The sequence below is a fragment of the Odocoileus virginianus genome, chromosome 24, assembly GCF_023699985.2.
Source record: "Odocoileus virginianus isolate 20LAN1187 ecotype Illinois chromosome 24, Ovbor_1.2, whole genome shotgun sequence".
Taxonomy (NCBI): Eukaryota; Metazoa; Chordata; class Mammalia; order Artiodactyla; family Cervidae; genus Odocoileus; species Odocoileus virginianus.
This window is the reverse complement of record NC_069697.1, coordinates 10,298,161-10,321,704: the sequence shown is the minus strand read 5'-3', so window position 1 is coordinate 10,321,704 and position 23,544 is coordinate 10,298,161. Positions and strand designations below refer to the sequence as shown.

The window sequence follows — 23,544 nt, the reverse complement described above, 5'->3', positions numbered from 1 at the left end:
GGCAGAAACAGGTTTGGGATTGAATGATTAGTAAAGATATGGAGAGAGAAAAATGTATACTACATCTAGAGAATGAACTGAAAAGAGAGATAGGGAGATACCTGGGGATGATTCATATGTTCAGAGACAATAATTAATATTATTCCAATATTATAAGATGGAGAATCATCATGGTGATAAAATCCACTGAAAGCAAATTTTTGTCTTTATAGACCTATCCAGAATCCAATCATTTGCTTTCCTTTCATTATGACTGTATAAATTAACCTCTTATAATCAATAAGAGTTATACCAAACTCTTAATAATCAAGGGAGAAACTCACTTTTGTTTTAGAGTGTGTTTCATAATTTTTAATTTATATATTCTCAACAAAAACATATTACTAATATAAATAAAGTAATTTTACCACTACACAGTTTTTTACATCAAATATTCACAATAAACATTGAAAAAAATTAAATCAAGAAGAAAATATCTCTGCAAAAAGTCATATTTACCCAATTATAACATCATAAAAAATTTAAAATAATTTTATGTATTGAGTTGACCAAAAGTTTCTTTTGTGTTTTTCTATAACATTGTACAGAAAAACCCAAATGAACTTTTTGGCTAACACAATATTATTACATTTATTCTTTAAAAAGCTTGCAATATATAGCAGAGTAGGGTCTGCTCAACCCTATCACATTTTTAAACTGCTATTGAAACAAATCAAACTCAAATCAGTAGTCAATTGATCTGGTTTTATCTTTGAGGATAAATCTTCCCATTAAAAGAGGTTTATACACTATGTACCACCTTTAGTAACTTTATAATTTCTGGAATCCTATAATGTTTTATTTCTGAGATTTTGGTTTTGCACATCCTTTGATGGTAGAATATCTGATCTAGATGCTTTTCTAAGTTAGGAAAAAATAACTCTGCTTTCCACAGTTTGGAGAAGGCAATGGCGACCCGCTCCAGTATTCTTGCCTGGAAAATCCCATGGACGGTGGAACCTGGTAGGCTTCAGTCCATGGGGTTGCAAAGAGTTGGACACGACTGAGCAACTTCACTTTCTTTCAACAGTTACTAAAAGTTAGCAAATATCATAGCTCTGACAATATTTGTTATAAAATCTCCTGTGTTCCAATGTATTTAATTGTACATGGTAATTATCATGGAACATGCAACAGATAACTTGCATTCAGGTTACTTGAAACCACTGCTTTAAAGAAGAAAAGGAATGAATCTGTTTCCATAATGGTGTTTGTGTGTATCTGTGTGTAAGTGTGTGCATATATATGAAAAGGATAAGGTAGGTTAAATTAATCACAACTCTAAGCCACACTTTCTGAATACCACCCCTCCATAGGTGCAGGAAATGGTAAAAAGTTATGCAAATTAAGGGATTTGCCTCAAATTAGATAAAAAATATGTTTTATCCTCAGAGGCCTATATCTTCATGCTTATTCTTCTGACTTTTTACCCACAGCAGTCCTACATAAACAAATCTCTTTTCTTAGAAACAAATATTTTCAACTCTTGCTCTACTAAATCAGAAAGTCTCTGAGTAAGACACAGCATCAGTATTTTTGTCATCTTCTTTCTCTTCTGGAATAGTAATATCTATGATGAAATTTATATATATTTTATGTGACATTTTAAAATTTCCCTCAGTAAACTTATCTGAATAGAACTATTCTTATCACATTGGTTATAGTTGTTTGCATTGCAGACTTTTAAACACCATATATAGATTTGTTTAAAAAATTAATGTCAGTTATTTCCTTGATTGATCATTCTAGCCTGACTTGAATTGAAATAGTATATTCATCCAGTCACTCAGTCGTATTTATTGAAGGTCTGTCATATGTACACATTGATCCAGATTCTGGAAATTGAGCAGTGAACAAAACAAAGTCTTTGTCTTGAGGAAACATGCTGAACAGTGAAGGGGAAAGACAACTTGAGAGCATTTGTAACAATTTAGAGGTTTTTATTGATTGACTTTAATTTTACTAAAGAAAACCCATGTTCTCTTGCAGTTTCTAGGTCAATGTTATTGCTAGAAAGTGTAAAGTGCCCTCTTCTGAATAATGTAAATCTAAATCCAATAGTGTGATATAATTATTTATAGATTTTTCAGCTGAAGTGGCCTATAAAACTCTTCATAATTACAAATGTAACATTTAATTTCTCTGTTTTTCTATTCCTTTTCTTCCCCAAACTAATTAGATATATCTCTCTAAGTCTGAGCTGAGAGTTGTTGTAAGGGAATAAAATTGTAACCCAGTAAATAATAATTAATATTTTGTAAGTTGGTTTTAAATAGTTTATTATATACTGTAGCATTTAGTGAACCAACATAGCCTCAAGGTCTTAAAAATTGTTTACTGATAAATTATCTCATTTGGAATATATACTTTCCAGTAAGACCTCCCAATTGAGAGGGAGGAGGAAAGATATCTTCCTTTTTATGTTTAATTCATTACACAATTAGAAACATGTTCATTAAATAAAATATAGAAATTCAGAGGAAAATCTACATTTCATATGGAAGCCTGACACTTCTCCCATTAGGTAGTGTCTATCTATGATTTATTTCAATAATAAAAATGAGTCTATATTCATAATAAACCCAGATTTGAGATTAAAATCATTTACTTTCACATGCAAAAAAGTCTTTGATTCTTAAGTGAAAAAAAGAAGGTCAAAAGTCAGAACATTGATGTCCTTTTAAGTGTATGAGGTTTAAGGATGAAAGACTGTCTTTTCATCTAGTGGAGAAAAACAGCAGGGGATCAAATAGGTCAAGACTAATTGGATCCCATTTTAATAGGTTAACTTTTTGATTGCGTATTTTCAAAAAACTGTCCAAAAAATCTTTAATTCCTTTCCTGAGAGAAGAATTCATGGTATGGCTTTAAAAATTTCTTTATCAATAATGAATTCCAAAGAAATGAAAATAAAGTAACATGTAGATGAAAAGTTTTGTTGAAGCCATTACATATCAAGAAGACTTTAAGAGACCATATTAATTATAAGTTCCAATTAAATCTGCAAAAATATTGTGAGATCTGCTCATCTTGGTTTGTGTCTGTGCTTCATTAGATAAGCCTGGTTTCTTCGTAGTTTTGTAAGTCAAATATAAAAGTTTTAAATGTAAAAATATGCATTTTGTGTCTTTTTCCTTAAACTTGACTCAGTCACAGTGTATCCTGATGAAATTATGATGCCACATTCTTTATGACTGGATTATGAGAATGGGGAACCTATAGGTAGAAGAATGGAAAAACCAGCTTTTTCTCTCCCCCTACCAGTATATGGGGGCTTCCCTGGTAGCTCAGCTGGTAAAGAATCCTTTCTGGATTGGGAAGATTTCCTGGAGAAGGGATAGGCTACCCACTCCAGTATTCATGGGCTTCCCTGGGGGCTCAGATGGTAAAGAATCCACCTGCAATGGGGGAGACCTGGATTCCATCCCTGGGTTGGGAAGATCCCATGGAGGAGGACGTGGAAACCCCCTCCAGTATTCCTGCCTGGAGAGTCCCCATGGACAGAGGAGCCTGGCAGGCTACAGTCCATGGGTTCGCGAGGAGTCCTACACAACTGGGCAACTGAGCACAGCGCAGCATCAGTATGTGATTCAAAGGAAAGCACAGCGGTGACCACTGTTGTTTCTACTGTGGCTACTTCTGCTGCTGCGGAGTCGCTTCAGTCGCGTCCAACTCTGTGCTGCTGCCCCTAAAACTTATTTGTACTTGCTATGTGCAATCATTCACTCCCCTCATCAATCATGTGAGACACTCTTATTAGATACATTTCATATATGAGACACTAAAGCACAGAAATGTGGAGTAGCTAGCCAAGATTACATATCTAGTCTGTGTCAAAGTCAAGATTTGAACCTAGGTACCCTGGCTCTAAAGCTCCTGTTTCTAAGTAAGCTATACAGACCCACATATTAATAAAACACTAACATGAACTACATGACAAAGCCATAATATATTGAAATTAAATTATCACCTTTGTTGAATTTCCGATTGCAAAATTCTGGATAAATTTTGTCATTTTGGGGGGGTCCTGCTTTTTCAGACAATTCCATTACAACACTGGGAATTAGGAATGAGGTCAGGGAACTGCCTAAGGAAATTAGAGTTAAGGAATGTAAAATGCAAAACCATTTAAAAGAAGCCGAAATCAGCTGAAGTATAAAGATGGCCATTGGAGCAGAATGTATTTTTCTAAGGGAAACATTTTTTTTTTTTAAACTAGCATGTGTATGTGCAGAGTGAGGCTAGACCATTTGTAAAAGCTCCTATGGAGGAGGGGGGAGTTCTATACATGGAGTTTTAAGATTGTCATATACTTCCTTGTGCCTTCTTGAATGGATGCTTTTTAATTACCTTATTTATTACTCAAGCACTAGATAGAAATAAATTGAATGCATGTGTTCATATTTTTAATATGTGATCAGATACTGAATGAGGAATATTTTTAATCTATGTTATAAAATATCTCTGGTTAAAAATAACATATGAGTCATCAGCCATGATGGTATATTCAGCATCTAAAAATCACGGTGCTTTTTAAATATTCTTTTGTGTCAGTTTGACTGAGTCATTCATACATAATTGAAAAGAAATTGCTTTCTTTTAATAGAATTCCATGTCAAAGCTGATAGCTACATGTGGCTTTGAAGTATCAAAATTCAACCTAGTAGTAATCATAGCAAAAATTGTTTTTCTTAGAAATTTAAGAATTCTTAAATATTCAGAAATGGCTAAGACAACAGAAATGTGTATGGAAGAAGACGTATTGTGAGCTTTGCATACTTTTATGATTCATACTGAAGTTGTTAATAACAATGTGAGCAATTGGCTGATCACTTAGTGTTTATACCCCAACATTCCTTTTAGAATGTTTTTAGAAATACTGTTTTTAGATAGAGTTGTATAAATGCATAAAGACCAGAATAAGAGAAATGTTATTTCTTTTATTGACTCATTGGTATAAAAATTTTAATTCTCTGAAATGCTTTTATGTTATATTGAGCCCTTATGTGGCAGAAAGTATTAGAAATGTATATTGAGTTTAGTTGCTGTGTTAGTTATCCATTCCTATTTAGCTGCTATCCATCCCTGCATAAACAATTACGCAGTTTTATAAAACTCAAAACCAGCTGACTTAAAACAACAATATTTGTTATCTTGTGACCTCTGTGGGTAGGGATTTGGGGTGGTTTAGCAGGGTCCTCAGACTCAAGGTCTCTCATAAGTCTGCAATCAAAGCATCAGCCAGGGCTGCAGCCACCTCAGTCTCACACAGGGAAACCGTGGCTTCTGAGTTCACGTACATGAGCTCACAAGCTTTATGTCCTGGCTGCTTGTTGACATGAGACATTAGTTTGCTGCCACATGGACGTCCCCATAATGATCCTTGTAAGGGCAGCTTCCCCTAAGGGTTGAGAGAGAAAGACAGAGACACAGAGAGAGATCACAATTTTTGCAGCCTAATCTTAGAGTCTTACATCTCATCACTTTTACTATGTTCCCAACAGATCCAGTTCATATTCAAGGGGAGACTAGTACACAAAGCTATGGAATTTAGGAGATGAGATCATTTAGATTCATTTTAGAGTCTCTCTATCCCAATTTCCAAAGATATATTAAACAATATTGCAAAATAAGTGAGATGTATCCTTTCTCCCTTTCCCTTTTTGATAATTTTCTCCTTTGTGGAATTCTCTCCCTGAGTGCTACCTCTGGTCTGAAATGATGCACCTCCTTCCCATGACTGATGAAAATTTGCTTTGAGCCTATTATCCATCAGTAGGTACTTGTTGAAGTAATGTTTCATATGAAAGACATTTGGCAAATGCATCGTGGATAATGAAGAAGGATAAACTTCTTCCCATTGAGTCTGCACTTGAGATGTTTGAGATTGGATAGAACCTGTGGAAATGATTCACTTAGTGTTAGTGACTAATTCCAACAATGTGTCGTCTTTCAATGCCCTAGAATAGAAAAATAGTTTATAATAGGATAATGTAAGTGCTGGGGTCTGAAGGAGATTACTTTTTGGCAGAGGCCTTAAGAAAGTTTTGCTTCAACCATACAGGCAACTGTTAACTGCAAGCTTCCTTCCATGACTTTGGGGTTTTTTGAATCAATATATTTTCAAGAATCCACGGAACATAGAGAGGTAGATAAATCTCTGCTAAGTGAGTTAGAATTTATATGGAAAGAAAACACATAGAGTGATAATATAGGACATTGTACAGGAGACAGGGATCAAGACCATCCCCATGGAAAAGAAATATAAGGCATATATATAAAATAGAAATTCAGTGGATGCAATTTTTGAAAATTATATTTGGCATTTTTATTTTAGAGTACAAAAACAACCTACACAAACTCCTAGCTGGGCTGGTCAAGAAAGTGTTTGTTCTGAATCTGTAGTGTCCTCATACATCCTGTGATTCAGGCCAAGCCTACTCTGGCTTGCATTTTTAATATCCCCTTTGGTAGGTTGAATAATGGTCCCCCAAGATGTCCACATCTTAATTCCCAGAACTTGAAAATATGTTACCTAACAGGGTAAATGGGACTTTGTAGATTATGTCTAAGGATCTTGAGATGGGGAGATTATTCTAAGTTACTTGGGTGGTTCAGTGTTGTCTTAAGAGCCCTTCTCAGAGGGAGGCCAGAAGGTTAGAGCCGGAAAAAGGAGACGTGAAGGTGCAACCAGAAATCAAACTGATGTTCTTTGAAGCTGGAGAATGGGACTACGAATCAAGGAATGTCAGTGTCCTCTAGAAGCTGGAAAATACAAGAAAGTAGGTTCTCCACTGAAGTCTCCAGAAGGAACACAGCCCTGCCCTCACCTTGATTTTCAGGTTTCTGGTCTCAAAAACTGTAAGAAAATAAACTCGTTTGGTTTTAAGTCACCAAATTTGTAGTAACCTGTTAAAGCAGCAATAGAAAATTAATAAACATCGTACCCCTGGGCATTCTTTTTATCCACTTCCAGGCTAGTTTGCTTCATCCTTCTAGGTATCCTCTTGGATGCAGTTCTTCCTGTGTGGCCAACAGCTAGTCTTAGAAGTGAGAGTGTGTGCACACGTGTATGCATGTGTGCGCATGCGTGCTTAGAGGTTAGGGAGCGAGAAACAAAGACAGGCTTTGGTGTCAGACATCCTGAAAAACAAAGGTACTGAACTGTACACACAAAAAGACAACACATTTTGGTGGAGATATAGAGAAACTGGAGCCCTGGCACACTGTTGGTGGGAATGCAAAAGAGTCGGGTGTAGAGGGAGGTGGGAGGGGGGACTGGGATGGGGAATACATGTAAATCCATGGCTAATTCATTTCAATGTATGACAAAACCCACTGCAATGATGTAAAGTAATTAGCCTCCAACTAATAAAAATAAATGGAAAAAAAAAAAAAGAGTGTAGCCACTATGAAAAACAGTAGAGATTCCTCAAAACATTAAAGATGAGGTACCATATGATCCAGAAATCTTATTTCTGGACATTTGCCCACAAGTGTTTAAATTGTAATCTCAAAAATATTTTCCACTGTGACACTATTCAGAGCAGCTGAGATGTGCAAAAGATCCCCATGGATGAATGGATAAAGAAAATGTGATGTTTACACACAGAGACTTATACATAGACACACACATGGAATATTATACAAGCTTAAAAGAGAAGGAAATCCTGCTAAATGCAAGAACATGAATAGACCTTGAGGATATGCTCAGTAAAATAAGCCAGTCCTAGAAGAACAAACTCTGCACAATTCCACGTGTGTGAAATACCTAAAATAGTTCAAGTCATAGAAGGAGAGATTAGTGGTTTTCAGCTATGGAGATGAGGAAATGAGTTGCCAACCAAGTATAAAATGGCCATTATACGAAATGAGTAAGTTCTAGAGATCCGTACAACATTGTGCCTACAGTTAATAGTACTGCATTGTGCACTTCAAATTTTGTTAAGAGGCTAGAACCCATTTTAAATGTGCTTAAGGTATGTAAAGTGATATATACATATATATATATATATTTTTTCCTTTCAATATGCTAATAATGCCCCCATTAAGAGAAGATGCTTTGCGATTCTGGCAGAACTTTTCTTTACAGTGTTTTAGCAAGACCTGGTGGAGCTCCTTGCTTGAGGATGTGGGGGCGCCTGTTACCATAGCACTGTTGTGGGCCTTTGGGTCAACCTAAAATTGAGAAAGATTCCAGTTCTAATATTGGTTATATATAGCTATTGCATTTTGTATTCAGGATTCGCATTCCAGTTTTGGGGATGCTGGAGGCAAGGGATAAAGGCTAATCTGCCATTAAAAAGTAACTGCAGGCAGTCCCTCCTTTGCATGCCACTATGTTAACTGAAGCCAGTGCAGCTGGAAACAGAAGAGCTGTCCTTTTGCTTCACACAGCGGCTGAACTGCCAGAGACAGAGCCATTGAAAACCAGGGCGTGGGTCTTAGAGTCACCAGATTTGATTAACACTGTATTGAGCAAAGTGTTGGCTGTCTGCATTTTCTGCCTGGCTGGCTTTACTCAAGAGAAATAGTCAAATTTCTTTGCCACTGTGCTAATCTCAAGAGACTTAGAATTCTTTGCACTTTGGAGTTCTTGGCTGTGTGGCTCAGTTGAATTCTCATTTACATCTAGGAGGAATGATAAATAAGGAAAAGTAAGTTCCAGAAATATTACAGAAAGGGGAGAGAAAATATTCCAATTTTATGTGATTTATTGTGTCTTACAAATCAAAGCATATTTACTATAAACTTAGAAACTTGCTTTTGATTTTTTTTTTTTGGAACTTGTTCAGTTGGATAAAAGAAAAGAAGACTATCTATAGAATGTATACTGACTAGAACATTTTGTCATTGCCTCTGAATCTCCAGGTTGGAAGACTCTTATACTATGCTATCATGTCAACTCATTTAGTAGCATAATATCAGTGCATTCATGCTCTGATTTCAGTCAGTTTCATTTCCTTTTCCTTTTATTTAATAGTATTTTTTAAATGTGATATTGATATTGTAAACATTTATTAGTATTAGAATCTTGTTAGCATCAATTGAAATAGGGCTGCCCATAAGAAAAATAGAAAAGTTATATATCCTCTTGCTATTTCTGATTACCATTTTAGTCATCATTCTTTATTTCAAAAGCAGAAGAAACAGGAAATGAACGTAAAATTTACCTCTTGTGATTTAGAACTTAAGTTTTTCTCTTAAAAATAGCATTATGAAGAGAACTCATCTGCATACCCATTAATTCAAATTAGACTTCTTTCTGAAAATTTTGCATGTCTTATTTTAGGCAATGCTACTTATTACTGCTTTATCTATTTTTCATCTCTCTCTCTTTCATGATTATTATTTCCAAAATTAAGGTATTATCTATAAATACTTAATATTTAGCTGAAAATCCTGTGTCAGACTTTTCTGGAAGCATGAACTTAATGAATTTGAAAATGTTTCATTGCATTCTCACCAGTTTTTCATGATTACCTTAAAAAACTCTACGTGTTAATTGGCCTAATACATAAAATTCAGAGAGATATTGTTAGATATTTGTTAGAAATATCTGATAAAAATCAAAAGGATACATATCTTTGAGATACTATAGTCAGATAATAGTTGGAAAAGAGTTATATTTTACTCTTCTCTAAAAAAGTCATCTCAGGATAATATTCAGGTTTTTTTTTTAACACAGTAAAAGTTTTAAGCAGTTATTTACTGAATTAAAAATAAAACCTGATTTGTAAAAAGGATAGGTAGGGTATTGTATTTTTTTCTAGTTATCTACTTGTATTTGTATCAGATAGGAAAAGATGAAGCATCATATAATTGGAGGTTTAATTGTAAATTAAGATCACAGAAATTGAGTCTTAACCAATGAAGGATAATAAGATAAATTTTCACAAATTTTGTGTACCTAGGATCAGAGCATTGATATCCTCTTTTAAATGTTGGATTCTTCCTCTCACTTGCTATAGTGCATTTCAAACAGACTTAAAGCTGTCCGCTGCGGTGTATAAATATGTGATGATGTCATATAACACAACACTGAAAGAGGAATAAATTGTGTGTACATTCATGAATTCTATTAAAAAGTCATTCATGCTCTGCTGCAGAAAGATTGCTCGAACTTTAGTAGAGACAATAAAAATTATGCATTTTGAAAAAGATACTGGTGAAAAATTTATAAGAACCGAAGCCATAGAAATGAGGGGGAATATATAGGGATGCTTGAGGAGGTAGAACATGACACTTAGGATCTCTTGCCTTTCGGGGAAAATACATTCTAGAAATCTATTGGGGATTCATACCTAGAATTAATCTGGATCTGGATCTCATCTATATGCCTGGTAATGGTTATGTTTTAATGCATATCAATATGTAATGTGTCCGTAGCCCATCTTTATTTTATACATGTATAATCTAATCTATACCTGTGCATGCATAATAATAGCTACTTTTAGTTGATAATTTACTATATAGCTTCTCAATATAACTTTCTCTGAACTATTATAATTAATAACCCAAGGTCCTTCTAGGATAAAGTAGTAAGACATAAGTTGACTTATATGAGACATATAAAGCAATTTGCCCAAGATAACATAGTAAGTAATAAAACTAGGCTTGGACCTGTGCTCTTGATCACTAAGGTATTTCTACTTGCATGTCTGTTACATTTTGTAGGCGTGAGGCAGAAATAAAGGGCTGCTGGATGCTCAGCCAGGTTCTCTCGGGATGGTCCTCTGTTGTGTGAACAAAGATATCTGATCATCAATTTTGTCCTCCAGAAGTTTAAATTTTGCAGTAAACTCAAAGATAACCAGCTTCTCAGTGGCTGGTATACACTAACAAAACCGATATATATCCAAACTGAAAATGGACTAATATAGGATAATGCACATTTCACAGTGGTCCCAAATACTACTGTCAGCCATTCAGCTCACCCTCTCCTTATAGGAGTTCATGGGAGGTGAAATTCAACATAGATATATTCCTTTAACATTTAGTGGTCATGCTTCACAATAACTATTGAAGATACACATATGGCAAGTGCCCCACTGGGCTAATTTATCCCTCGAATGGCAAAGACAGATGAGGAGAATGATGATTATAAAATGATTTGGTAGAGTTGTGAGTGAGTTAGTGCAAGATGCTATGGAAGTAGCCGCAGAACCATTACCCCAGCTCTCGGGGCTCAGGAAAGTCTCCTGAGAAGAGGTGGTGCCTGGGTGGAGTTTCAAAGGGTAAGATTTATCCAGAGGAGGGAAGGATGGCTTTCTAGGGAGAAGGATCTATGGTGTAGAAGCACAGAAGTAAGAAAACAGTGGTCACAAAATGAAGCACAGGATTCATTATAATGGGAGTATATGGTTTCTTTTGAAGAGGTGGTAAAAAGTGAAATAGGAAAAGTAGTCTAGAACCATGTAATGAAAAGTCATGCATAAAGATACTTGATATGTTTCTCTTTCTAAGAAGAAAAAGATCTTATTATTAAGGACTGAGTATAGGAGTTAACATACACATGTTTGCATTTGAAAGACATCATTCTGAAGTAGTGATTCTTAAACTTTACCCTGCATCAAAACTCACTTGGAGGGCTAGGCAAGCATCAAACACAGAGTTTCTGACTCAGCAAGACGAGAGTAAAGCCCAAGAAAATGCATTTCTAAAGTTTCCAGGTGACACTGATGCTCCTAGTTTCCAGGTCACATTGCAAGAAGCACGTCTCTGGAGAAGAGACCATATTAATATAAGGATTAGTGTAGAAAAAAAAGAACTCAAGAAAGACACTGTTTTGGAGAAAGGTAGGAATAGGGGTAAAATTAGATGAGGCTTTGAGCTAAGGTAGTGAATGGAATGGATGATGAAAGGAGGTAGTAGAATGAACTAAGTGGATACCCAGAAGGGAAAAATTGACCGGCATTGTTATTTGAATACCAGAGTGTGGGAATACCCTATTGACCTCCAGAAATCTTGATCGACTGCCTTTTGGAAATGCCTAGAGATAAACACTGAGGAAAGAAGCTGGGTGGAGGCAGTTGGCCAGCGTAGCGAGAGGAGGAGAGGAGAGGGTGTCTGATTTGGCTGTATTGAGTTTGAGATAACAAGGACCCATCAGTGTGGAAAAGTTGGCAAAAACAGAGCTGAGTCTGAGTCAAAATTTAGCAAAAGTTGCCCTTTTATCACCTCAGCCATATGCAGGGGAATAGACAAGAAAAAAAGTATCACACACAAATGATAATGGAAAGTTCTTCCAAGAGGGCCCTCCATAGAAAAGGCAGAACCTTAAACCTCTTCTGTACTTTCTTCAGAAAACCCTATTCCATGCAACATTGACACAATTAGGTTTTTAATATATGTAGAGTTCCTGTCCTGGTTTAAATTATTTGAGGAGGATACTTTGAAGTTAGAAATATAGAGCAAAAATCTTTGGAATTTTACTTTTTTGCTAAATCCAATGGTGTTAACGCTCATATCTGTAGGTCAAACCAGGATGTTTTTTGTCCCATCAGAAAATATCCACCTCACTTCAGGAGAATTCTGCTTGCAATTTTATTCATTCCTTATACAAATATTAAATAAATATGTTTTCTCCTAAGTCTCTGTGTGGTGTGCCAAATGTCCTCCATAGTTTTACCACACCTCCAGTTAGTCAAGAGAGCCATATTGTTAAAAATCACTGCCTCTGAAGTTAGCCTGTCTAGATTTGAACACTTATTAGTTATGTAACCTTTGTCAAATCGTTTAAAGTCTTGAAGATTGTTTCACCATCTTAAAAATGATGAAAATATTAACAGCTAAATGAGCTGGGATGCTTTAAATGAGACAGTAGAGCTCTCAACATGGCATCTGGTACAATAAGTGCTTAATAAATGTTAATTATTATGTTACCCAACCAAGATCTTAGGGCAGACTTACCTGGTATGCATGCAAAAATGAATACAATTCCAGCAACAGGAAATACTCAAACTTACTGTCTCTCTATGAAATTTACCCCTATTACCCCTAGGTGTTGTAAGTTTAGCACCTTATTTCCCTGAATTCTTCCTCATGTTGTTCTTCAGATTGATATGCTGAAAGATCCTTGAAGTCTCTGGATTCCATCCATCAGATTCAATGTGGTGCCTTATGCTTATTTTGTGTGCGATGTGTTGTTGACTAAGTGACTCTGGACTCTTGGAGAGCTGTGACTTTGACTTATTCAACATCATACTGTCTGTGTCCACCCCAGTGCCTCAGTGATAACAGGTGTTCAGTCATTCTCATTTTAATGAATTAATTCTGTGGCTCAGAGAACATTCATATTTGTGCCAGACTATGTTCAAAGTAAAAATGTAGCTATTTTCCTCGATTAAAAATTTTAAAGAAGTACTAAAGTACTTTCTGGCCTTAAGAAAGCGATTTATGAAATTGGTTGTGTGTTTCTTGCATCTTCTCTGCCTCCCAGGAAATTTACCCTGTAAAGTTGCCAAGGAAACACTAACAGCTTAAGTCTGGTAAAAGAGGAAAGATGCCTCATTAATAAACTCAGATTCATTATTTGGATGCTTGCCTCAAGGAGCTGGTGTTCTGTGATGAAAGATTGTTTCCATTAAGCCTTATGTAAAACACTGAATGATTTTTTTAAGGAAATTTTGTTTTTTGACTTTTACTCATGCCCAGTACTATGTACCTACACTCTGAAATGTTACCTAAAAATGAGCATTTCTTATTTTTACATTAATGTATTTGAACTGTTTATTAATATTCAGCACATATGTCATGTAAAGTTTTCAACCATTGATTTATTTATTGTGCAATGATTAGGGTGTCAGGTCTTTAATTGAAATATTGGCAGTATTTCACCAGAAGATGAATTCAATGTTTCAGTTCAGTTGAGTCGCTTAGTCATGTCTGACTCTCATTTTCTATTAAATCATTTTGTATATTTTCCTTCTTTGAACTAGAAACTATGGGTATAGAGAAATGTATTGCCTCAAGATAATATAGAGTTGAGTGTCTTTTTTGAAGGAGGGTATCTCTTTAGTGATGTATAATGGAAAAAAAAATGCATACTGAGCTTGAAGTTACAACACCCAGGATTTCAAAGCTTCTTCGGAGCATTTACCAGATGTGTGCTCTTACACAAGGATTCATTAATTTGTTCATTCAGGCATACTAAAAATACTTGGTATGCAGACACTATTGCCTTGAGCTATGCTTTCAAAGTGATACATTTATGGAACAATGAGAAATACTTCAATTACATCCTCTGAGACTTGCCTTTTTTAAGTATAAATTATATTACCTGATTTATTCATTCAGTCATTCATCTACAAAGTGCTTCTTGAGCTCCCACCGCATGGCAAACTGCTCTAGAGGCTGGTGGGTGGTGATCATTCCTTGCTGAACTCCAGACAACTCTCTTTTTTCACTGAACCCCTTTGGGCTTGGAGTGTTTACAACTTCCTGCCAGTCTCCATGCTTCACCATTGCACTGGATCCATTCAACCATCCATATCTCTGTAAAATACCCTCGGATTAAGCATCTTGTTTTCGAGTTTGCCTGTTGCTTTTGGGTGGCACCTTCACTGATTCAGACAGTCGATTGTATTTGGGTTGTTTTTCAAACAGCGGTGGAGCCAGTGTGGCTGGCTCGCATGAGAGAGAGGGATGATGGCAAAAGACAAGATCAGTGAACAGCCAAAACCAGATCATCACAGGGCCTGCGTGACATAGTAGTGAGTTTGTATTTTATTCTAAGATTAATGGGAAACCATGGAGGGGCCAAGATCAGTGAACAGCCAAAACCAGATCATCACAGGGCCTGCGTGACATAGTAGTGAGTTTGTATTTTATTCTAAGATTAATGGGAAACCATGGAGGGGTTTGGATCATGGGAGTGATCTAACCTAACCTTCATTTTAAATGGATAGTTCTGACTGCAGCGTGGAGAATATATGGGGAAAGAGGAGACAAGGACACATGAAGGGACGACAGTTAGAAAGATAATTCTTTAGCCCAAGGGAAGATATTGTTGATATGATCCAAGGGATTAGGATGGCAGCAACATAGGTGGCTGGGCTTCCTCTGTGGCTCAGTGATTCTTTAGAATCTGCCTGCAGTGCAGAAGATGCGGGTTCAATACCTTGTTTGGAGAGATCCCTTGGAGAAGGAAATGGCATGCCACTGCAGTATTCTTGCCTGGAGAATCCCATGAAGAGAGGAACCTGGCGGCTACAGTCCATGGGGTTGCAAAGAGTCAGACGTGACTTAGAGATTTAATAGCAACAGCAATGTAGGTAATAAGAAATAGTCTGCTCCTAGCCATATTTTAAACCTAGAATTGGCAGGATTTGCGGATGGATTTGGACCTGAGAAATTTGATAAATGGTGATGTCAAGATGGACAGTACTGGAACAGAAACCTACCTTGAGGGAGGAGTTGAGGTGAAAACCAAGTTTGATTTTGCAGTGTTAAGTGTTAGATGACTGTAATACACCCAAGTGGAAATTGGAGTAGGCAGTGTAGATCTCTGAGGATAAAAGCCATGGTACTAAATAAACTAAGAAGAAAAAAAAAGTATTTCAAGAAGGATGGAGTGGTTAACTGTGTCAAATGTGGCTTAGAGATCAAGAAAATTGATGATGGAACACTGACCATTGATTCAGCCAATTAGATGTCATTAGTAACCTTGGTAAGAGGGGTAGCAATGATGTAGTGGGGATAGAAGCCTGCATTGAGAGAAAATGGAACATGAGAGACATTTGGGGGGTTTTTCCATGAAAGAGATGAGAGAAATGCTGAATTTTGATATTTTGAATATATGAATTGTGTAAACTTCTTTACAAACATAAGATACCTCATCATATTTTTTAAGACCTTGAAACAAATTTTATATAGTCATTATATTGAGTATGTAATTATTCAATAAATATGGTTGATGTTTTACTATTTTATATTGATTTTACTGTACTAATACATTTTTCATAGATTGTTTTGTGCACAAAAATGTACTCTATATTGAAATATGGTCACTTTCCTCTAAAGAATTTCTAAAATTATTACAAGTTAAAAATATACATAAATCAAATTTTAACATACTCATAGCTGGTAACAATATTATATTGCTTTAAGTATTTTCATATTATATAAAGTAACTGGAAGAATAATACTTGAATACTTGATATTAACTTTAAATGTAGCTATTATAGGTTCTAAGATGTTCTGAATTTGATGACATGTGCAATGTTAAATTCAGTTGACTGTTTAGAGCTTTATTTTCTTCATTTTAGCATATTTAATACCCAGATTACCTTGTCATCTTCTTCTTTACCATAATTGGCTGATCCTACTCTTCAGGGATAAAAATAAGGATCCATCAATGGCCCTGTACTCCCAAAGTACTCCTTTTTCCCATCTCCACACAGAAGAAGCAGGCTTTTCAACATCTGAACTTAATGATTTGCATGAAAAACCACATGATGAATCCCTACAGCTCAATCATTCAAATTACGTGTCAAAGGGAAAAAAAATATATCCATTTTTCGATCATGGGAAGGGGGTGCAGATAGATAGGCAACCAAGAGCATCAGTGCGGCACAAAGTGGAATTTATTTTAAACCTTCCCTCAAAGGGCTGCCCTCAAATCTCCTGTGCTCAGAGCTATGACACTGATTGCGCCATCCCACTTGCAGTTCAGCCTTTCCAAGATTTCTGATTCATGGATCAGCCTTGAATGACCAACCTTCCATCTCAGGAGCAGAGTTTTCCCGTGTAAAAGAGACTGACTCTCCATAGCTTCTGTCAAAGACTGACTAATAACCTCACTTAGGTGTCTGACACCTTGGAGAAGGAAGTGAAACTTTCATCAGCTGGATTTTCTTTTTCAGAAAGTTGATTACATAGTTCATGCAGTTCATTAATCCTAGTTTACTGGGTTCTGTATAGGTGGTAACAATCCACCTATACAGAGGCTGTGTAATGCTGATGGTAAGCAGCAGGCCATCCCCAAGAAGCACATGGCAGGTGCCAGGTTAGCTTCCCACATTTCTGTAGATTTGACTGAGGAGACAGTGGATCCAAAGGGACTGACAGTATATTACATACACAGCATAAACGGAGTCACCTCTGTGGCAGCTTTCCAGATCCCTAGAAAGGCCAGGACTAGGGTGAGCAAATCAGGTACTTAGGGCATGGGGTTTAAAGAGCCATTCCCTCTTAGGATTCTACAAATGTCAGTTTGTTTTGCAGATGTCTAGGAATGGGCTATACTATTTAAGAATGGCGTATAACATTTAAGGGGTATCACTCTCAGGATCCTGTAAGGGCTGGATCAGCACCTGTATGACCTTCAAACTGAGTGTCTCCTTACGTTTTTCACCTTAGTCACATTGCTTGCCTAAGTCCAGTCCGGGACCTGGACCCCAGGCCCACAGGACACCACTTTTGGTTAAGCCAGATAACAGACAGTAAGAGCAGTGGGCTCTTCTGTTGAGGGGGAGCCCATTCCATCCTGAGCTTTAGTAATTCTATATCCTGTAGGTGGATCTGGGGGTGCAAGGGAAAATTCCATGCCTCACTGGTGCCAGGGAGGAGAATGAGAACCAGTTGTGTGGAAGCTCTTCATAGCTTGCTTATGTTATCGTGTTCCTGGGAGGCCCAAAGGAAGTTCCACTAAGACCTGTGCCAGCCAAAGGTTAGCCTTGCCCACATGGCCCACGTGGATATGTGCACACTCACCAGGATGCCAAGGTGAAGCTGTTCCCTACTATTGGTGTTAAACATACAGGCTTGAAAATCAATCAATCAATCAGGTTTGGAATCATACAAATATATTTTGTAACCCAACTTTTTAATAGCTGTATGATATTGGTTAAGCTATATAAACGTTTTAACCTGGTAAGTGAGAAAAGAATAACTACTTTATAAGGTTGTTGTAGCTATTTTCTAAGACTGTTTATAATGTATACAAAGCATTTAAAGAATATCTACATGTAGTAAATGTTCAGTAAGTAATAATCATTTTATTAGCTATTAAATCTAAATTCCATAACCTAAAAAAAAAATCAAAGTTTGATTTGAATGTTTTAATCAAATAGCATTATTACAATAGCAAATTTTAAAACTATCTATAAAAATTAATGTTTTTACTTTCTAGTATCTCCCTTTCTGTTATGTATTTAAGAAGACATGTGAAAACAAGGTAGACACATTTGTCAAAGATTTAAGTTATATTTTGGTAGACAAAATATTCAACAGCCATCTAAAAGACTGACTCACTTTCAACTATTTTCAGAGTTTCTCAAGGGATTTGCTTATTTCACCTATTAATTTTACAACATAAATGCATTCACACATACTTCTCTTGTTGTTCACACCTGAAAATTATTTTTGCGTCAAGTGATGGATAAGCCCTGTTTAACTTGGGTTTTTGTGCAAGTAGGACACTATCTCAACTTACACTCAGAGTAGAATATGAGCTCAAAAATTCTTTTTTAATTAAAAGAGTAAAAGTATACATCTGTATTCTCTTTAGAGCCATGAATTCATAATTTGCTTTAATTCAGCATGTTAAAAATCTTGAATAACAATGCCTTTTCCATGCATCTTCAGAACTCTCTTGTTGATTAATTTTTCTCAAGACCGTGAGAATTAGTAGCATTCTTAATAATATCTGCGTGTTCGGCTGATTCTCTGATAGATACTTAAATTTCTTTGCCTTTTGTCTTTACGCCGATGCCTTTCTTTCATCTCTGATTTCTAGCTGCAACTGCATTTCCCCAGATTCCTCAAACCTCTGCGTTCAGCTAGATGCAAACAGATAAGGAGTGACCAGGGTCACAAGACAGAAACATTTTAGCAAAAAGTGTGATTTGTTTATGTAATCCTAAACTTCTTTCTGTTACCTCTGAGCAGATTGTTTGTTTTCCTTTTTTTTTTATTTGGGAGGAGAGGGGGCTGGTTTAAAAATTAAAGGCTGCAAACGTTAGCATCCCGAGAGATTTTACTTAAAAACCTACAATTCTAGATTCTTTTAAAAAGATCATGATTAGTAACCCTGGAACCAAAGCCATGAACTGATAAAAAAGAGCTGCAGCTGTCCCTAAAACAGGGCACTTGCTTTCTAGTTTGCCACAGCATCACCCATTTCTTCATTTGTGATATCTTTGTCAATTGTAATCTTTGCTCAAGGCATGATCTACTGTGGTTACCAATTTAAGATTAGAAATCAATCCTTGTGAAAGAATAGCTAATCTATCCAGATCTGTTTAAATTTTCATCTTCTATATGTAGTAACTGGAGAAGGAAATGGCCACCCACTCCAGTATTCTTGCCTGGAAAAATCACATGGACAGAGGAGCCTGGTGAGCTGTGGTCCTTGGGGTCGCAAAGAATCAGGCACGACTTAGCAACTGAACATGTATAGTAATTGAGTGAACTGAAGATAATTAGATTTTTTTGTAGTTTGAGCATTTTCCATAGGTTCAAAATTCTTGCAAATAATGTGTTAAATTGCAATTTCATTTAATTTTCTTTATTCAGTTCCACCCTCACTTCAGCTTTTTAGAGAATGAAACATTTGCTTTCTAACCTAGGGCCATTTTCTTTGCATATTTCAAGAATAATTAATCTGTTTGTATTTTTTTCTATTTACAGATTGTACAGAAAATATCTAGATCTTTAGATAACAAAAATTGGCATAGCTTTACCATAAGCAAAATTAGCGCAAGACAAAACAAAAATGTAGTTGAGTACCCTCATTTTGTAGCTAAAAGATATATTACTTTTGGGACTGGGAAATTCTCCATGCTGTTCAGTAGCATTTTACAATCAACACCTCTCCCCTTTTCAGGATATCGAATCCCTAACAGGAGGGCTGACTGGTTCTAAGGGGGCTGATCCACCGGTAAGTTAGATTCTTCATTAAATTTAACTATTGACAAATTGAATTATGTACATACCAGATCATCAGGATTACTTGTATACAAGTAGTTATACAGGTAACTTTTTGGACTAGGTTCTTTACAACCTTTATAGCTATTGCAATAGCTAATATAAAAATGTGAGCTTGCTTCGTGGTGTCATTTGGTCTTTTAAAAAGTTTTAATAATTTGTAAAATTCATCCCTATATTGACTCTAAAAATAGGGATGAAAGCTTCATTAGAATGTATAAACACCTTACATCCTACTAATGGGTTACAACAGAAGTTAAAATTTTTGTAACTTGAGAGTTTACTGTTTCAAATAAGTGTATGATTTTGGTTGCAATATACTCTCTTGTTACTGAGAAAAAAGATTTTTTTTTTCAGGCCATTTTTTTCACAGTGTTGATTCTTGATATCACTGTTTCTTTCCTACTTTACCCATCAAATACATGAAAATTTTAGAAGATTGTTATTTTTAGACAATAACAAGAGATTGATAGTCTAATATTGGAACACTGTATTCTTTTCTGTGATGTCTGATCTCAGAAAACATTCAGTAAAATAACATTCCTGTGATTTCACTCTCCAGGCACAAACATAAGTTTATGGCATTATCTCAAGTGATAAAATTCAGTGTATTTCAACAAATAGCCAAAGTATATATTTTTTTAATCACTGCTTCTTTTTCACTTAGCTCTGTGAGGTTTAATATGAAACAAAATCCTGTGTTATCAATTTTCAGCTATACTTCATCTAGGCATCTATCTGAAGTCCATAATTACATTAAGACATCACTGAAGTGTTAAAGAAAACTAATTGTAGCTTTTTCTCTCCTGTCTTACTCTCGTGTATCTCATGATGCTATCTAATCTTTATCAAATTGCTCCTAAAGTAGGCTAAACAATGTATTTTAGTCCATTCCTGTAGACTAAAATAGTTTCATGGTCCTGTTAGTCCTGTTAGTTTCATGGTCTGAATTTATGCAGAAAAAAAATGTATTGTCTTCAGATAGCTGCTTATATTTAGTCCCTGAATATATTACACTGAAGCATAAGAAAAGATGAAATGTGAGTCAGCCCAGCAAGTATATTATGACAGGATTTTTGGCCAGTCCTATATGCAAGTAGTATAGGTCACTGCTTATGTGATGTAATTTCACCCTGCTGTTTTGCATTATGTTTGTGCATAGCATTCCCCTTTTATTAGAAGAATAAGTCCATTCCCTTTAAAATACCTCCCTCACTGTTCACTGATTCCTGAAAGAATTCTGCAATTAGAGATAAGTTGGTTTTAAGAGGATTTGTCTCTTGTTCAAAACTAAGCAAAATACCTCTCTTCTACATGTGGCCATAAAACTCTTACCTGCTCTTTTCGTGTTAAAATAAGTTAATCACATCCTTTCAAGAAGGCAAATTTCAAACTATGGAAGATTGAGTCAGCATTAAAGCCTTGTTATTAAAAGAAGCCCCTGTGGCAAAAAGGTCACAGAAATGAAAGTTGATGACCTGAAGGCAAACTTAACCAACTTCATTTCTAAGAGCTAAAGTGAAGTGAATATGTATCTGTGTTTTATACTACACATATGTTTGTCTTTTCTTTGGATATAATTTATAATATCATGAGGATAGAGGTTCTCCCTTGGCATCTCCTAACATGAAGGTGTGTTTATTTTATAACATTTTGTAGAGTGGAAATTTTTCACACAAATGTCAGAGTATTTGAGTGCTTAGACAATCTAGAGTGTTAACAGTATACATTTTTTTTTTTTTACTGTTGTTAAAGAGCTATCCTCTTGTTAAAGAGATAGCCAAAGCATATTACCAAGAGCTATGTAATAAAACCTGTTTTTAATATTCTATATAACTTATAAAAGTAGTCCAGATATGAAGGTAAAATGGTAATAATGTCTACAGTTGCTTCAGTCATTTAAGACTTTGAATTATATACTGTTTTTGCCCCCAGATTAGAAAACTGAAAGTCAGATTAAATTATACATAAACTAAATGCATTTGAAGTTTCATATTACTTTTTTCTTTCTTTAGGAAGGGTTTTTATAGTAGATTTTCTAAATACTATTATTCATTATCCATTTCTAAAGTTATGTATTTTTAACAAATGTTTACAGTGTATTACTAAAGCCATTCTGTGTTGAAATTTTCATTGGTAAGAAATTCAAGGTCTTATAATTTTTGCTTATTGAACAGAGTAATATAAAATGTTGAATGAATGGTCTCTCATTGAATAGCATAGCTGTGGAGTAATATCTTTACCAGTGTAATAGAAATACCAGATACATCTTTAAGTATGAGTGTATTTAAATCTTGAAAAATTTTCTGTGAATAGATATAAATATTATTTCTGAAGATTAAAAAAGTGAATGTTACATTTTTTCAGATAGCAAGTGTATATAAAAATTTTTGTCAAATTTGCAAATGTGTTTATACATTTGCATATCTGGTAAGAATAAATTTGTGTAACTCTAGGAATTCAGTTTGCATTGATATTTTACTCTAAATGTTAAGGAGGTATTTTGAAAATTCCAGTAGTCTTAGTTGTAATTCTAATAATGAAAGGGAGACTGGCTCATTCATTATTTTCAGGGGACAATTCAAGATGTTCTATAATGATTTCCTTCTGAAAAGAATTTCAGGAAGTATGTTTTTAAATTCATAAACTGGAAACCCATTGTTGCTTCATATAGAACTTACAGAATTTTCTAAATCACACAATTATCTTAGACAAAATGTCTTCTATCATTGAGAAAAATATTGCCTGTTATGTTAACTCAAAATTATCTTTGAAAAATTGTATCAAAGATATTATATATTCTGCATATATTTTTTATTCACAAAAATTAGACCACAGATTAACCTCTAGTGTACGTACATTGCGTATATTCACATATAAAAATAAGTAAACTTTTTAACATTAAAAAGTCTGCCTGCAACATGGGAATAAGCCACGTTTGATCCCTGGGTCGGGAAGATCCCCTGAAGAAGGGAATGACTACCCACTCCAGTGTTCTTGGGGCTTCCGTTATAGCTCAGACAGTAAAGCATCTGCCTGCAATGCAGGAGACCCAAGTTTGATGCCTCGGTCAGGAAGATCCCCTGGAGAAGGGAATGGCAACCCACTCCAGTATTCTTGCCTGGAGATTTCCATGGAGAGAGGAGCTTGGCGGGCTACAGTCCACGGGGTTGCAAAGAGTCAGACGTGCTGCTGCTGCTAAGTTGCTTCAGTCGTGTCCAACTCTGTGCGACCCCATAGACGGCAGCCCACCAGGCTTCTCTGTCCACGGGATTCTCCAGGCAAGAATACTGGAGTCGGTTGCCATTTCCTTCTCTCAGTCAGACAAGACTGAGTGACACACCCATATAAAATAAAGGGAAGAAAAATAGATCATTAAAATGTCATTATTAAATTAAATAGTGCTCTTTAAATACACCATTTCACCATAGTGTTTTAAATTGTAAATATTAGCATTATTAAAAGTGAAAAACTTGTGAAATGTTAGATGTCAGGGATGTCTCACATTACCAAGTCGTCAGGCCATCAGGCCAGCTGATAGGAAGGCCAGGATAAGGTCTAAACAACTCAGTCTCT

General features: G+C 35.6%; 1 protein-coding gene across 17 annotated transcripts in view; it reads left to right on the top strand.

Moving 5' to 3' along the window:
• Positions 1 to 23,544, top strand: part of PPFIA2 (PTPRF interacting protein alpha 2) — a 500,106-nt gene that overhangs the window by 79,086 nt on the left and 397,476 nt on the right. For 11 of the 17 annotated variants that reach the window (XM_070454264.1, XM_070454272.1, XM_070454269.1 and 8 more), the window contains one exon: positions 19,868 to 19,921. The exons of the other annotated variants lie outside the window; for them this stretch is intronic. In XM_070454264.1, coding sequence (XP_070310365.1) covers positions 19,868 to 19,921 — 54 coding nt within the window. The remainder of the gene's footprint in view (positions 1 to 19,867; positions 19,922 to 23,544) is intronic. 17 annotated transcript variants of the gene reach the window in all.